The sequence below is a fragment of the Acyrthosiphon pisum genome, chromosome A1, assembly GCF_005508785.2.
Source record: "Acyrthosiphon pisum isolate AL4f chromosome A1, pea_aphid_22Mar2018_4r6ur, whole genome shotgun sequence".
Lineage (NCBI taxonomy): Eukaryota > Metazoa > Arthropoda > Insecta > Hemiptera > Aphididae > Acyrthosiphon > Acyrthosiphon pisum.
Window position 1 is genome coordinate 74,781,021 of NC_042494.1, and position 17,173 is coordinate 74,798,193.

The 17,173-nt window shown below is 35.9% G+C and overlaps 1 protein-coding gene and 1 long non-coding RNA gene across 20 annotated transcripts in view; one reads left to right on the forward strand and one right to left on the reverse strand.

The window, feature by feature from the left end:
* The window catches only part of LOC100160047 (CUGBP Elav-like family member 1), a 193,934-nt gene that overhangs the window by 158,281 nt on the left and 18,480 nt on the right, over nt 1-17,173 (reverse strand). For 17 of the 19 annotated variants that reach the window (XM_029487507.1, XM_029487506.1, XM_029487524.1 and 14 more), the window contains exon 2: nt 15,355-15,887. In XM_029487507.1, coding sequence (XP_029343367.1) covers nt 15,355-15,533 — 179 coding nt within the window. In that variant the 5' untranslated portion in view covers nt 15,534-15,887. Of the gene's footprint in view, nt 1-3,525; nt 3,544-3,645; nt 4,646-15,354; nt 15,888-17,173 lie in introns of those variants that run through there. The other 2 variants (XM_029487522.1, XM_029487520.1) reach the window with 2 other exon arrangements.
* The window catches only part of LOC107882718, a 30,349-nt gene continuing 18,673 nt past the window's right edge, over nt 5,498-17,173 (forward strand). The window contains exon 1 of the long non-coding RNA XR_003839063.1: nt 5,498-11,786. This is a non-coding gene — a long non-coding RNA (uncharacterized LOC107882718). The remainder of the gene's footprint in view (nt 11,787-17,173) is intronic.

Consider the following 17,173-nt stretch of genomic DNA (forward strand, 5'->3'; position numbering starts at 1 on the left):
AAAGTGAAATTTGTAAAAAAATAAACTGGTGCCAATTGGCGTCTGTAGTGACGGTATTTTTTTTTTTAGTTTTTTCCCCGGAGTGTTGTTTTGCGCTCTAATTTACAAGCGCCGTTTTTCATTAAGACCCCGACGGTGTCACGTGATATTTTTAATTACGGGGCAGACGAAAAAGTCCGTTTGTAGTGAAAACATCCCTCCGCAGGGATATTCATAACCGAATGGACATATACAAAGACGTAGAGAAAAATGTAATAATAATGTACATCGGAGTTCAGACGACTCGAGCTACAAATTCATCTTACTAGGGGGAAATAAGTATTATTAAACATAAAATAGTGTTAATGATAATAAAAATAATTTTAAAACACACTTTTCGTGTAAATTATATAGAAATTAGTTTTTAAAAAAACATTAAATGACAAACGGCGTGATAATACAACACAGAAACTAGTTTATTAATGTAATTAATATAAGACTAAAAACTCGTATTTTTATAGTAATTTTTTGAGTTAAAAAAATTCGAGCTAATTTTAAAAAATGATGTGAGACAACAACCTAAAAAAACATGGTTCAAAAACTCTATTCGCCGTCACTGTCTGTATAAACGAACATTTGGGTGTCATTATTCGTGTAACTCTGAGCTTTTGATGTGAAATTATTTTTAGTTATACCTACAAGTTTATTTTTTGTATATATCGACGACTGACGATTTATTGAACGACTGCGTAAAAATGACCACTAAAATTAAATTTAAAAAATCCCAACAACTATATACTTTACAGGGTTCAAAAAACGAGTAAAGGATGTGTTTAGCTGTGACGGACAGTTTTTTTCCTCTTTCAACTACGTGACATAAATACCTTAGGGATATCCAGCATCATAACGTCATATTAAAAGTTGTCCGATACTATACGTAATGTGTTGCGTTCAAAGTATCGTATCAAACTCATATAACTACCATAGATGCGCTACAAAAACAAAATTAAAACTAGATAATGAGTTAATTTAATAGCACTCTATTAATTACGCTATATATTTTACGGGAATCTATTTTTATACAGACGCGTAAATGTGTTTAAAAGCCAAATCGATCTATGACATTTTTCCGTAAAATGACTATTTTTATGCGAATCTTGATTGCCACCTACGTCGTAAAAGTTATATAATGCATCATTTTGAAATTTATATTAATCGGAATAAGCGAATGCGACTGGTTAGAAAATTGAAAATATAAAAATAGCAGACATACTTATCACGTTGAGTTAGGTAATAACCACGAAAAAAGTTTTCGTGAAAAAAAATTAAATTAAGAATTGAAAAAAAACGTTATGCTAATTAAAATAATTAAAATAATTTTTGAACAAGACCAAAGTAAAAACAAATATTTTACTAAGCCATCACGTGGTTATAATATGATGAATTATGCATATTTACGATTAAAATGCAACCGCGATAACGAAATAATTACATTAATGCAACGCCTCACGATTATTGAAACTCACACACACAGATTAGAATTGGTATTGTTAAATACAAAAGACAAAGAAGAAGAAGATAGGTATGGGTAATACGAAGAGAATCGAATGCAATTTTGTTATCGTGTTATGACTTACAAACATAATATACTATTTATATGAAACGGAAACTCAAATAGGTAGCTGGTGATGATAATAGGAGGTCGTGAAGCCAAATGTTAAATTATATATTATTATTGTTATTATACTCGTCTTATTGTGTACTAATAAAACAAATATAAAAATATTAATATATATATTATATTATCTTATTGTTGCCAGTCAAACCGAAGCCAAACCGTTTGTTAGCGTATGCCGAGCGTATATAAGCCATAAGGTGACCCACATCCACCATCGGTGACCTATCGGTTTTGTCACCGTGATTGACGGTGCACTTGGAATTTAGTACTTATTGTAATTAGGTAGGTTGCACTGTTGTAATATTATGTATTTTAGGGATGATACACAACGCGCGCGCATTTGAATTGACCGGTAATATAAATTTTATGTGTGGAACATTGGCGTCATTAGTCATTATCGATCGACGTTATATTCGTTCCGGTGCTAAACGTAAAATATTCAACGGGCTCGTGTGTGACGACCACCACACAATGTCGACGAACGCAATGATGATTGCGTATAATATTATTATAACGAACAATAATAATAATCAACCGTTTTTGTTACGACATAATATATTATTATTATCATTATTATTACGTGTTTTGAGCGGGAGCGTCGCGGCCGATCGGAATAACAATATATTATAGGTATGACACTATCTTTCATCGTGCGCCGCGCTAATCGTTTATAGCTTGTTGTTATGCTTTTGCCGTTCCAAATTCGACTTTAAGCCCCGATAGAAGGCACCTATAATTCATATAGTCAGAAATCCATTACAATTTCACGGCGGTGGTTAACATCAATGTGAGTGGTTATATTATATGTGAGTGGGAGGGGAGGAGGAGCTATAGGCCCCCAGTTTTCCGCCTATGACCTGTATATGTTATATACCATGCGAGGTATATACGCGCGCACAACCAAACCAGAAAAGCGAAAAACCACGTCACATTGGATTCGACCGGAAAGTTTTTACTTTAAAAAGTCTATCGCACTGCGATTGATAATCGACTTGTCAGCGACATGATGATAATAATAATAATAATATGTTTGAGAATCGTGGCCGAAAAATTTCTCGAAAAATTGGTTTTGGACAACCGAATAATAATAAAAATGGAACGACTCCGTTTTTCACCAGATATACAAAAACCTCATTGTATAATATTATTATACACTTTTCGCCGTACGACTACCATAGTACGACTATATTATATTATTATTATTATTATTATTATTATTATTATTATTACTATTATTATTATTATTATACACTCCTCCTCCCCTCCTCCCCCCCCCCCCCCGTTCCGTTTGCATATTTTATTCGGAAAGAGCGACGAAATTTCTTGCCACCAAGCCGAACACATTATTATATTATGTACTCATGTACGGCCGCTTAAATATAATATATTATGCTTCTGCAGCAGGAAGTTCGTGCGAGACCGTTATTTCGCTTCGACAAAACGTCGGACAATAATGTTATACACGTTAGAGTGAAATAATATAATAACAGACGAATCGCGTTACGTCGTTGTACATTTTATATTGTGCGAAGAAAGCTCGCGTAAAAGACTCAGTTCGCCTCACTCGCGTGTAATGCTTATAATGTAATAATACGCCGACGACGAATGTTTGCCACGAAAAAGTGTGGTCCCTTTGAAATCCACCCGCGACACGAAGAAATTTCACCGAGTCATCGGGAAAAAAATATCTACTTTTCGACGTAAATAAAATCGACGATTTTATGCAATAATCCCGGCAGTCTTCGCGCGTCATACGTAATATCTCCTCGACTCGACGGTAATACGGTATATATATTATAGTGGAAGAACTTCGCACAGTTTGCGATATTTCGTGTCGATAATAATAATAATATATCGATATCGCGTACCTATACGTCATACCAGCTGTCACACGATGTAGAATTTCTCCAAAGGCACAAAATCACGGCGAGGAGGTCCCGCCGCCGTCAGTACGACATAATATTATTATTATTTCATGCTGTACCTACCGTCAGACCGGCGCGCGATGCAAACACTTTCTGACGCGTTTCCGTAGTCATACGCAATAGGACGTATCCAATAATATAAGACGTTAACGAAAAGAAAATTTCGGAAAAACGAAACACTATACGGCGGCGGCGGCGGCGGCGCAGTGATACCACTACAAAAATCGTACTGAGAATTAGATAATGCGAACGGTATATACATTACACAACTACTGCAGACCGTCGCGTCTACTTTGAAAACAAAAAAAATATGTTATTATGATCATAACTATAGAGAAAAATGTAATAAACACGTACCGCGTGTGTACGGCGCATAGTACCTATAGGTACCTACTGCAGGCTACTATACAGATTAGACGATTGCGTCATAGTTTAGGACGTTGTATTGGCCGAGGTCACACACACCATAGATTAAGCGCAGACGATCGAGTGAACGAATATCGTTCGAAAAACCGTGTCAAAAACACGCAAATCGTAGTCCGCGGATATGTAATTTAATATCATGAAAACTAATAAACAATGATAGTATAATATTGTAATTAATATTCACGTTTCCGCGATCATGATCGACGAGCCTATTAAATACCATTTTAAACACGACTGCCTGCTGTTTACCTATAATATTATTATGTATTATAAATTATAATAGCACTATTTCAGCGGTTGTCGTTTGACTGTTTTCTTTTTATAGACACGCCAATTATTGTTTTTACGGTTTTACGACGGTCGTACTATAATATTATTATGATATTATTATATGGTATTATGGACGTTGTCAATTATTTAATTAGCTTATCTGGCACCTACAACTGCCGGACGGTAGCCCGCGCGTTATCGAGATTCATGGTATTTTCGTGCGATAAAAATCGAAACGAAAAACAACGAACAAGAATAACATCATTCCACACGAATAACCTACGTGTCGGGACAACCAAAAATGTATTTGTTCGGAAACGCGCATTATGACAATATCGAATCCTGTGGAAACAGGTAATATATTATTGTATGAAATTCCAACATCATAACTGTTAAATAATAAAATATTAAGTGGTGCGGTGTTTGCATTTAGTTAGAAACATGTTCTGAGTGCAAACACCGGCCAGTGTCAAAAGAATAAAAAAAAAAAATAAAAAAATATGAAAAAAACAATAGAAGTTAACAATCATGTTATAAAATAATTAATAAATTGAGTTTTCTTTTCATAATTTTTTTTTAAATATTATGTCTATTTAAAAATGTCGAGTTTTATTTGTTTTTAATAAAATTACTTAATTTATTATTATGTTTTTACTAAATAATAATAATAATAATAATATTATTTATTAAGATCACAATAAGTCACCTTCTTTATAAAATGTTTTATTTAAATAAGTATTATTTCATTGTAAAATACAGAATGAAAATAAGTTGTGATATTTTTTTATAATTTTTATAGGTATATCATTTAAAATTTAAAATTTAATTTGTTATAATATAATATAATGCAGCTATAATATTGGGAGTTAGGACACTATTGATGTTATTCTTTATTGAGAATAGAAACAAAATGTGATAAGTGTTTAAGTTAACTATTTTTTTTTTATGTTTATATTATCTTTCTTATTTATTATTATTATTAGTAGTAGGTACTCTAACTTAATCAATAAGAGCTTAACCTAACCTACAGTGGTGAGTTGGGCAATTATACTCGCTATTGTTTTATTGTAATTGTATTTAAGTGAAACGTGTAGATACATATGGCCAATAAAATATTATTATAATTCATTTTTACATATAAAAATGGTTTAAGTACAATCTCTTAAAATTTAAAAGAACAGATTTTTTTTTAAATTTGTCTAGAGTAGTACAATTATATTTAACCTTAATAATTAGGTACTCATTAGAATATTATGTTTAGGGAATATATATAATACAATTTTCACGACAGTTAGTTAGATTTTTTAATTGTTATAACAGTTTAAACTTTGAAATCGTTCTCCTGATCAATAATCCGATAACGTAACTAGGTATTACAACATGTGTGCGCTATGCCATCGAATTATATACAATTTAAATGCGTACTGCGCACCGATTTGACGCTTCTGATGAGCTTGCAAAACGTTTGGCACGCGTGTGAACGAATCGGCTTTGGACTGAATATGGCAATATAATATGTATCTACCTACCTACGTAATACGACTACATCGTCTGACACGGTCATTGCCACTCACTCTGCCGCCATATTATAATATTTTATTATTATTATTATCGTAGACCTAAAGCATTGACGAGAGCAATCATTTACCTCTTTTATGATATATTTTCTGACAAACGACACGATGTTTAATCGCAACACCACCGCGGCGGCGGCTGTAGTCCGTATCGACGTGCATTGATTGTCCGGAGTATAAAATATTAATATAATATTTTAGAGCCGTATCTATAATACATTGATACCTATAGATATTTTTTTCATTAAAAATTAATTAGCGTTCGAAAATGAAACAATTACGTTCGTGGACCATATACTATTAACACCACCACCGCCCCTTCGCGTCGCGTGTTAACGGCGTATCAAAGGTCGGACGATTTGTGGTGTATGTACAGAGTAGGCACAGAAGTTGTACAACGGTAACCACATTAAAATATTGTCATACGATGATTAACGAATATAATATTATGATTAAGTATCGAACAAACAATTAATGAAGTCCCGAGAATCTTCAATGTTTAGTGGTGTAAAACCCTCATCGAGGACTATAATATACTCTGTCCCCGCGCTCTTTGATATAATAATATATACATAATTATATCAACCAAATCAATAAATATCAAATATAACAAATCTATGACGTATTCAATACTTATACGAGATAATTTGCAGAGTTTGAATCAAAATACAAGTAAAACCAAACTTTTATTCAAATGTTTAAGACCTGAAATTACCTTTTTACGTATAGAAATGTACCATGATCTTAAACGGAATGAACATATTACTATAAATCTTGCAACAGATAAATTAGTAAAAATAATGTATGCTTTCGAAAATCTAACTGATATCTTAGAACTCGAGTAAATTATAGTGGTGAATCAACCATTAATATAATCTGTAATAATTTTGAAATTTTTAAAAGGATACCTACACTTATAAAAAAATGATAGACCTATTTAACAAAAAAAAAAAAAAAAATAGAATATTAAAAATTATTTTAAAAAAGGACTAGAGATATCACACAAAATACCTCTATGCAACGAGATGAATGTACTACTAGTGAACAAAATTCTTCAAAGCTTCTGTACTTTACATTATCAAATATAATAATCTCATCCTCAAAATTGAATATGAAGAATAATATCATAATACTAGACCATTATCTAATATCAATGTACCAACCGTACATAGAAATCTAGCATAAACAATTATAATAGGCCCAAAAATATCTTATAATGACGTATTATCATTGGACATTGACCATGTAGTAAAAATTATTAAAAAAAAACTCTACAACTTGGTTACTGCAAGAACAAAATATAAAATATGTATAACAAATCAATAGCAGTATAGTCAGTTTGACATATTATAATAAATATTTTTAAAAAATATTAATGTTTTAGTAATATATAAGATAAACGCATTTGAACATTTTTTCCTTTCGGTAAATATATAATATAAAAAAAAAATTATTATGTGGGTACAAAAATGCTTAATAATGTACTTATGTAAAATTATAAGCCGCGGTCGTTTGCGAGTGCCGGCCTACGGTTTTCGGTTTCTGACACGGAAACGTTTATTATTGCATTTTCTTCGTTAACGTCCATTTACATATTATTAAATTGTACCTACCTACTCGTCGTAATCATATTATAATACAATATTAATACGAGGAATAAAAAAATGTTATTCGGTACGCGGCCGAGCAGAGGTGCCTGCACAACACAACACACTGTACTAAACCATCGAGCGCGGATTTTCATTTATATACATATTATGATTATAATATTATATTGTATTGTATTTCGTCGGTCGTCCCAATTAAAACCGTTTCCCCGGACCGTTATTAATGCGGTATATACCACGCGGGATCGCGTAATTGGATATTCGATATTTTTCATTTCGAGCACGATGTATGAGTAGCGACGAGGTGGCAACGTGCGTCGGAGGCATAATAATAATATAATATTAATATTAATATACTATAATACACAGATAGGACAACCCGTATAGGTATATAGCTCGTTGCTAGTGTAGTTGCTGCTGCGGTAGTATACTGCAGCTGATATAGATTTTCGTCTACGAATATTATAATATATATAATAAAATAATATCGTAATAATAATTGGTGCATACACCGTTGCGTTATCAATTTTACCACCGTAATACACGTTATCGCTTATTCCGTTTCTGCCGCTCGAAAATCCAAACGACGACGACCGCACACATCGTACGTAATGCGTAATCCTACATTCCTACCGCCATCACCACTCCTCCTACTACTACTACCAGTGTCTACCGCCGCTACCACAACTACTGTATAGGTAACGTATGATATATATATTATACAATGGGCCCGTGTGAGTTTGTATATGCGCCGGCAAAGTTCCAACAACGCTGGCCGCTGTGTCCAAAATCAACAAATTACCCAACACGTTGCAATATACTGCTGATCCTGGTCCTGCAGCCGCACCTTTTGGTACATTTGCCACCTCGATATTATAATAAAACACCGAACACGCGAATCTATATAATAATAATAATATGAATATACTCCGATGATGATGATAATATATTATTATTATTATAGTAATAACGCACGGCGTCGAGTAATTCGATAGTGTAACGCGGCAGTGGAAAGGTCGTCGGGAACAATATTATAATCGGGAAAAATCTTTAACTAACGAACGATAGTTTTTCGGGAAATACGCACGGCCCGTTCTCTTTCCGCTCAGCTCCTTCTTGACTACCGGTTATATTCACATCCCCCAATGTCGGCGGTGTGGGCTTATTATCCGATGTTTTTACTTAGGCATTGCATTTGCATGGACAAATCCCAGGGATATAATGTAAGAGAGACGAGACGTACGTGAATACAATATAATACCTATACATGTATATGGAGGTAAAGCCGTCGCCGCATAATACAAGTGAAGTGGCTCGGAATGCTTTTGAACGATTCGGGGACGTAAACACCATAGAGAAAATCGAATAAAAGGGATTGCCGCTCGGCGATGTCCGTCATAACCCGTCGTCGTCGTCGCAGCTCTCGGGGGCTTTCAGCTAAAACTTACCCAGCCCGGGTTTCTTCGCTGTATATGTAAAGCATTATTAATCACTAATTTAATTATGTCCACGGCGAATATGCGGCAGTTTCTCTGTGCATGCGTCGCAATAGCAATGGGGATGCGCCTAATGGAAAAAAGGATCATACAATATTATTCGAATGCAATGGAAAACGACGAATGAAACAAAACGTCATGTTCGTCATAAATGTTTCAATAGCTTCAAAAGTCCGGGTTCCCGGGAAAAAAAACTTATTTCGAATCAAAAGAACCTGCTAAAAGGAGATATGACATATCTACGTGACTTATATATTATATTATATTATATAGGAACATGAATCTAAAACAAAAAATAATAACCATGGTTTATCAGTCAACAATTTTGAAACTCAAATTTAACAACAAAAAATTAAAACCATGTTAAAACGGGAACACAAAGTGAAATTAATTAGAGAGGAATAACTTTAGGTACCTACCGGCGTAGGTACACTTTTTTTGTTTCTAAACGAATTACGTGCCGCAAGATTAATAGTATAAGAATTTAATTTAAATGCTTCAACGGCAACCTACCTAACCTTATTCCCTACATATTATTATGCGCTTGCACGTATTTTAGTGGACAAGTACCTATATATAGGTACATAAAAATTAAATTTAGTCGATCTCGGAAAAAAAGTAGACTTGCAATAAGAAATCAAACTACACCATACCGAGTATTTACATTAATTGATGAATCTGCGAGAATGGCAAACGACAACAAAGGAGGTTGAAAAAAAAATCAGTACTCTTCATCTGCTCTGAGCTCTAAGCCCCGCGGTTGCTGTGCGGGAGGGTTTCAATGCCAGAAAAGTCCGCACCACACACAAGAGTTTTCGTCAGAGTTCCCGGGAGACTTGCCTTCCATAAACATAGGGACACGGATCGATGAAAAATCGAGAAGCGGACGTGCAGCTGTGATGAGAGGGTGTAGGTGAAGGTTGGGCGAGATTTCCATTAAACGTGTGCGTCCCGTCGTTAGCGCCGTCGCTCTATGTACGAAGACATCTTCTAAACGACGGCAAAAATACGCGAATGGACAATAATTCATTACAGCGCAGGTACTCTATCCCAGAGTCATCATCATCATCATCATCATATAATATACTATAAATTGTGCGGTTGATATACATGCATACAGCTTCGTCTGGCATATTATTCTGCGGTAGTATACGCGTTTTAGTGATTTCTGAATCGAGAAGGGGATCGTGCCGGGTATAATATTATAATAATATGCAAATTCGTGTTATTACACATAACACGATATTAATATTTACGTCGTGTGTGTGTGTGTGTGTGTGTGGGCGTGCGTGTTTTTTTTTATATAATATTCCACTGAAAGCCAATCGTTGCACATCGTCGTCGTTCGAAGATTAACAACAACATATCATTATTATGTATTATTACTATTTATTATACTGCTGCTCTTAACCGTCAACAGAACGTCTAGAACGGGGGAGAAATTCCTCCAGGGGTTTTTAAAGGGGGTAACTTAATGAGTTTAATACAATATATTATTATCTACGGCGCGTATGGGGTGTATTCATTCATGCACATGCCAACCAAGGCGCGTGATGTTGTTCTTAACGAGTTAATCAAGTGATATTCATCTGATATCAATCGATGTACGCGTAATGATGCAACAGAGCCTTATTCAACAAGACTACAATATCATACTATATCATTATGAACTATGAAGTCACGACTGAAGAACACTGTATAAGAGGTACCTAGCTGGTAAAAATAATAATAATAATATGACTAAAAAGGTGTCATATTGTCTTGTGACCTAAATAACTTTGAACTTATACAATAACGATTCCGTGTTTAATCAAATATTTAATTACATGTTCAACTGATATGTTATACCTATAATACTACTAAAACAATGAATTATTATCAAATAATTCGCATTTATTTGTGTCTAATGAGATATCGTGGTGTGAGGTGTTGAAATAATCATTTACCAGTAGTTTAATTTTAGCTGTAATTGTGTGTAGTAGGTACAATACTAAAGAATCGCGATGAACAAAATCAATTAAATTTAATAATAATCATAATACCTAATCATGATGGATGATGATTATAAATGGAATCCAATACCTGCAGCTATACCTAATATGGGCGTATATTGTTTAATCGATCTGAACAAACTCTGATTTTCAAATCGACAAATATTGCGTGGTATATTATTAATCGTGCTTGCGGAATGTGTTTACAAAGTACATATTATTATAATATAGTCTCGCGTCTAATCTCGAAATTATCTTACGAACTTTCCGAAAACAAATGCACGCGAAACGTACATAATCGAGTTCTCTTTCGGTGTATTTGCACATATAATAACAGGCGTATTTACATTAAATTTGAGCTGTGTGTAATCAAAGAGGTGCGAACGTATACGGTTAAACAAAGGTTGGTTTTACTCAGAATATTAAACTTTTGGCTGGTTTTATTTGCAAAAGGGGCATTGGGTGTACACTATGTACACACAAGCAAACACACACACACGCTGACGCGAAGGTAACCGACTGTAGTGTTAAAATAACAGCAGTGTTGTCCACCTGCAATGAGTGAATTATATTTCAAACGTTTCCGGTCGAAAATATAGTGAAGAGAAAGGGGACACAGCATGTCATTGTTAGTGAAATATTCAAAGACAATGATGATGATAATAGTTATTGATCGTACGTATGTAGTAAGTTTGATATAGTTCATGTATCATATTAATATTATTTTATTTTTAGCCCAACGTATTCGTGTGAGAACACCGTCGAAAATCGATCTTCAGGATGTTCGGCGTATACCCTCATCGCTTTTTAAAAGGACGAGCAATGTAGACAGTTGTTAAGGTACTTTTTTTCCTCATCTCCTTTGACAGGGGAATCCAATATTTACTAATCTTAAGGTATACCGGTTGTAAATTCATTTGTATTCAATGGTCTCCGACGGTATATTTTTTTTTGCACGGCCCACCATCTCTCCCCTACACCGCTGTAACGTCGTGTTCGTCGGATTGAAAACGATCGCTTTTGGGTTTTCACGAAATCCCTGTGAAACCTTTTCACTCCGTGTGTAAACGTACCTACGAATCCTTCGGATTCAGTATTCACCCCTGACTGTTACGACGACAGGAGAGTAATTGAGTTGACAGCAAAATCCCCGGTAAAATGTTAGAATTGACGGAGGCATAATAAAATGCAGGCAGTTATTGGTAAAGGAGAAAAACGAAAGTCAAAACCAATTAACCTGACCGATTCAAAGTGCTGAAACCACATATTATCAGACCGCGTCCTGTCCGAGTGAATTGGACGGTATGTAAGCAAACAAAAAATATCATCGCGTGCACTTTAAAATACGTCTTAATTAAACGGCGATGGTTGAAAAATACTGATAACATGAAATTATTTTCATTTTTCGTTTGGGTGTATACATATTATTATTATACAACATGCATGGTATTCATTTGATTGCTATGAAAATTTCTAGAAAACGCGAAAATAAATAAATTGACGGAAAACCGTTATTGTTTCGTTTACGATTATTATATAGGGCGTATATTTAGGAAAAGAAAAATAGAAAGCGGAAAAGCAGAAAAAGAAAATGAAGTAGATTAATAAAAAATAATAATAACTACGGCGCAGAAAAAATCTATGGTAATAAATCCGAGTAGTGACGCGAAAACCGTTTTGATCGATGTGCGGTATGCGATTTTAAACTCGCTTTGTTGCTCAAGTCGAAGTAATATGCGCGTAGGTATATATACCTGTCTGTGTCCCGTGGGTAAAATTAAAAAAAAAAAAAAATGTTTTGTTCATCAATGCGCAGTCTTACATCTCGCGTTTTTGGTGCACATCGTTATAATACGGTAATGCGCCACATTAAGCCGTAGGTACACGTCAGGTGCGTTTAAAAATTAAAACGAACGAACACGAGCGGAAACGAAGCGCACCGTATAATGCGACCGACCAGCCGGCGTTGGGTCGGGGGGTGTGAACCGCGGAGGGAGTAATAAGGTGAGTGAGTGGAAACGTAAGAGGAGCGTTCACAAGTGCGCACCGCATAAATCCTCGCGCGAGGAACACAAACGCAAACCACAAACTCCATCAGTGGCTCGCGCCCCCACGCGTTCACAAGAGGAATAATTTGAATTAGTCTCTTAGGGTGCCTAATAATTGATGAACGGCAGTAGCCAATTAGACGTGAATCCGTCGAAATTTCGTAGTAACCCACCCCGTTTGCGTGCGTACTGTGGACTGCTGTTGCGTACGATTTATTCGGTAGACCCACACGACTACGCGACCCGTCGAGCGCTTAATCAACCGTTTTACGTGTTCCGCCTGCGTCTCCGGACAATCTAAATATTTTAATGCGGTTCGCGGTGTGCCGTTGTTTATAGTGCACATAATTTCGCACATAGACCCCACCCCGGGTGAGCGAAAGATGACGGTATGACTCCTTATTATTTATGGTGGGGAGGGGGGTTCTAGGACTTCGGTCATCGAAGGCCGAATAAGGGTGGTCGGCGTGTCACGCGAATACCTCGTTACCGTTTAATAAAACATAAATAGATATCCCCGACGACGACGACGACGACGACGGCGGCGGTAGGGAGGAATATTGATCTATAAAAACTAATAACTGTAGCGAGGTATAAGGACATGCTATCGTATTATGATAGGTATATAGCGGCGGAGAGCTGTTCTATACCTAACCTACTCAGTTATTCTTCTAAATAATAATAAGCCAGGACGTTTATGCATACATAATATATAATATTAATATATATATATATATTGTATTGAGGTCGACGGTGGTCTGAAGGTGGCTTTCAATGCTTTCATTTGCGTCGTCCTTATTTCCTGCCATCCATTGGTCAAACTCATGATATATTCATATTCTGCGTCTGAATTCTCGAAAAGCATGCACACACACACACACACACACACACGCACTTGTTTAGCCGCCCCACAACCTGACCCTACTCCCTACTTCCATATTCTTCGTTTCCTTTCGACTACCCTTTCAAAACCTCTCTACCGTCCCTTCTCGATCACCCCCAACCACAAATAACCCACGTCCAAAAATGGTCGGACGTCTACTGTTCGTCGCGGTCGTCGTCGTCGACACGAATACCAAGTATCCGGGTGGAGTACGAGGAATTTTAGAAAATGCATTAGTCTCTCAAAGACCGGTATTATATAATATATCAATAAACAACGCTATCCTATGCCTCAGAGTAAAAAAATATAATATACAATTTTAAATATTGCCCTTTGTTTTGCCTTTAAAGAATTGTCCCCGGAGAATCATAAAAAGTTTGACGTCCACTTAGTTTATTATATTATATTATGTAAAAATACTAAAAACGGTTTAAACTGTTTTAAATTGTTGATATTATTATTCCAATTATTTTCATATATTTTGTACAACTATTGTCAACATTTAATGCCATGTAATCTGATTGCACTAATGCTCACTATAACGTACGTTATTTACTAATTTCATAAGTCATTTTTAGTATAAAGTCTCGTATTCGCTGAGAAAATAATGTTTCCTCTTAAACACCTATTATGTAAATATAATTTTACTTGGTTTCCCTCTCTCTGATTTAACCGATGGCTGCCTGTTTAGAAATTACTCCCCGGCTCATAAATTATCCCTTCTTTCGCGATCGTTCCGTTTCGATGTAATAATTATAGTTTACTACTTAAAACAAAGCTTTAGAGTACAATGAGGTGTGTAACCCTGTGAAATTTATTATAACGCGTTTCAGACTTTCAGTAAAATTATAAAATATTTAAACAAACACTTTTGTCCATTGCGCTATCTATATCGAAAGATCCTCTAGGTTATTGGAAATGTTTTTTTATTAAAGAAGAACACTTTATTTCACAGAATCGCTAAAAAAATAAAAAAGGCATTACATTCTAATAAAGATAAAGAAAAATAACTCACGGTGATTCAACAAAAAAACATTATGAAGGTACCTATTATTATTAATAATAAATAAAAAACTTAAGTATACATAAAAAAAATATAGTGACCATTGTTTTACACGAAAAGCTTTGTAATATTATTATACAAGAACGGCGGGCCGCGGGATGACCGACTGACGGCTATTATTATAATATTAAACAGTGGTCTTTTCATTTGCGTGCATATATTATATACTATGAAAACTGAACAGCAAGCGTATCTCGAAAACCATTAGAGCTTGAGTGGCGTCCGAAATAGAAAAGTAAAATCTTCAAAACACGATGATACCACTTAAATTATTATAACGCTCGTCTGCAGTGAATGTAAAACCGGTTAAAACAAATGAAGAAAATCAGACGAAAACGCGTGTCCGCCGTGACGCTAGTGATAACACAGCTGATATCAGTCGCGTTTAATAATATTATAATGGTTGGTAGGTACCTGTTGCCGTTCAAAGTGGTCAGAGCTGTGGCGGCTGCAGCGGCGGCGGCGGCGGCGGCGATCCTGTTGGCGTTGCCGTCGACGTTCTGGACCTGCGTGGGCGACAGTTTGGCGGCCAACGCGTTCAGCGTGTGTAACATCTCGACCGGGTTCCGGGACGCTGGCCAATCGGGTCGCATGGGCGCGACGTCGGGGGTGTCGGGGAGAGACTCGGACTCGCGGCGGCGGAGGCGGTGGCGGGTGGACGGACAGGCACGACTTTGACGAAACTCTAAACTCGCGATGCACACACGAGTCGGACACTGACAATATATAAGATTAGCCGAGATGGACGAGACACGCGACAGGCAGATATTTAAAACGACAGCGACAACGGCGACGACGAAGATTTAGATTATAGCACGACGACAAACGTTTAGATCCCAAGTACCACCATAGCCTTCGACGGCTGTGCGGCGACGTAGAAGACGAAGAGGACGCAGAAGAAGGAGGCGACGATGGTGGTGTTATGCTCACGCACTTTTCAAGGCATCCTGTTAAGAAAACAAAAAAAAACCAATTGTTTTAGAACTATACTCCGGAAAAATAAACCAAACGTATACGACTATTATACGAGATTCAATTAAAATATATTATTATTTAATATTTATTATTTGCACGTGAACCAAAAGCCGACGCAAATTTTTCCATGTACTATAAACTAGACATTGACGTTTACAGCTATATAATATTATTATTACACGAGGACCGTGTATGCATGATAATATGAACAAAAACATTTTTGCCAGTAACTGTCAAACGGGTAGCTAATTTCGCGACCAACGAATAAAAAAAAACCATCGTAATAAAATAAAACAATATTACGTATTTTATAGAGAGCCTGCAGTATGATGCGTTGCATATGTTATATACAGTACCAAAGTGAGCGCCACTAAAACTATATTATGATATCATATTAAGTACACGATAACAGTAACAATACCGCACCACCACAGAGGGGATGACTGTCTACGACCTATACGTGCCTGCGTCATCGCGACGACGGAATGAGAGGGCCTCAGGACACACGCGGCAGGGTTAAAACCATCAGATTTAGAGTCTGATAACTGTAAACGCGGTCAAAGTTAAAAAAAAAAATTATGCCCCAATAAAGTAAAGTTTTATTGCTTTTGATTTTATTGCATACGCGAGATCCCTCGAGGATTTACGGCGGGCGGCGGATGAGGCGCACACTCTCTCTCTCTCTCTCTCTCTCTCTCTCTCTCTCTCTCTCTCTCGGTATTTATTTTTTTTTTCATATTTTTTGTCCGCCTATCCGGGGGAGGACGCACGGGGACTTTATTATTTGTTTGTTCGCTTATTTATTTATTTATTTGTGTGCGCCCAATTTTTATCGTCACCGCCACACCGTAGTCGCGCGTTTTTCCTCCTCGTTTTCACGACAATAAAAATGAAATAATGACGAATAAATACAAGTCCTGCAGGACCTAATAATATTTCCTTCACCGCCACCGTAACCGATGCCGTGCATCCTTGTATATAAGTCTGCACGCGCGCCACTGTGTGTGGCTGGCACATATAATAATGTATATTGTATACATATATATATAATATATTATATACACTGCAATTTATACGCATATATAATATATTGTCGGATTGCGATTTTCACGGCTGGGATATTTACGTGCGCTCCAGAGACGCGTCGTATTTCAATATATGAAAAAATCTTAAAGAATTCAAAGTGTATATTATATATATATATATATTTATATACCGTCGGGGAAAAAATATACGACTGCTACACGAAAAATATCCA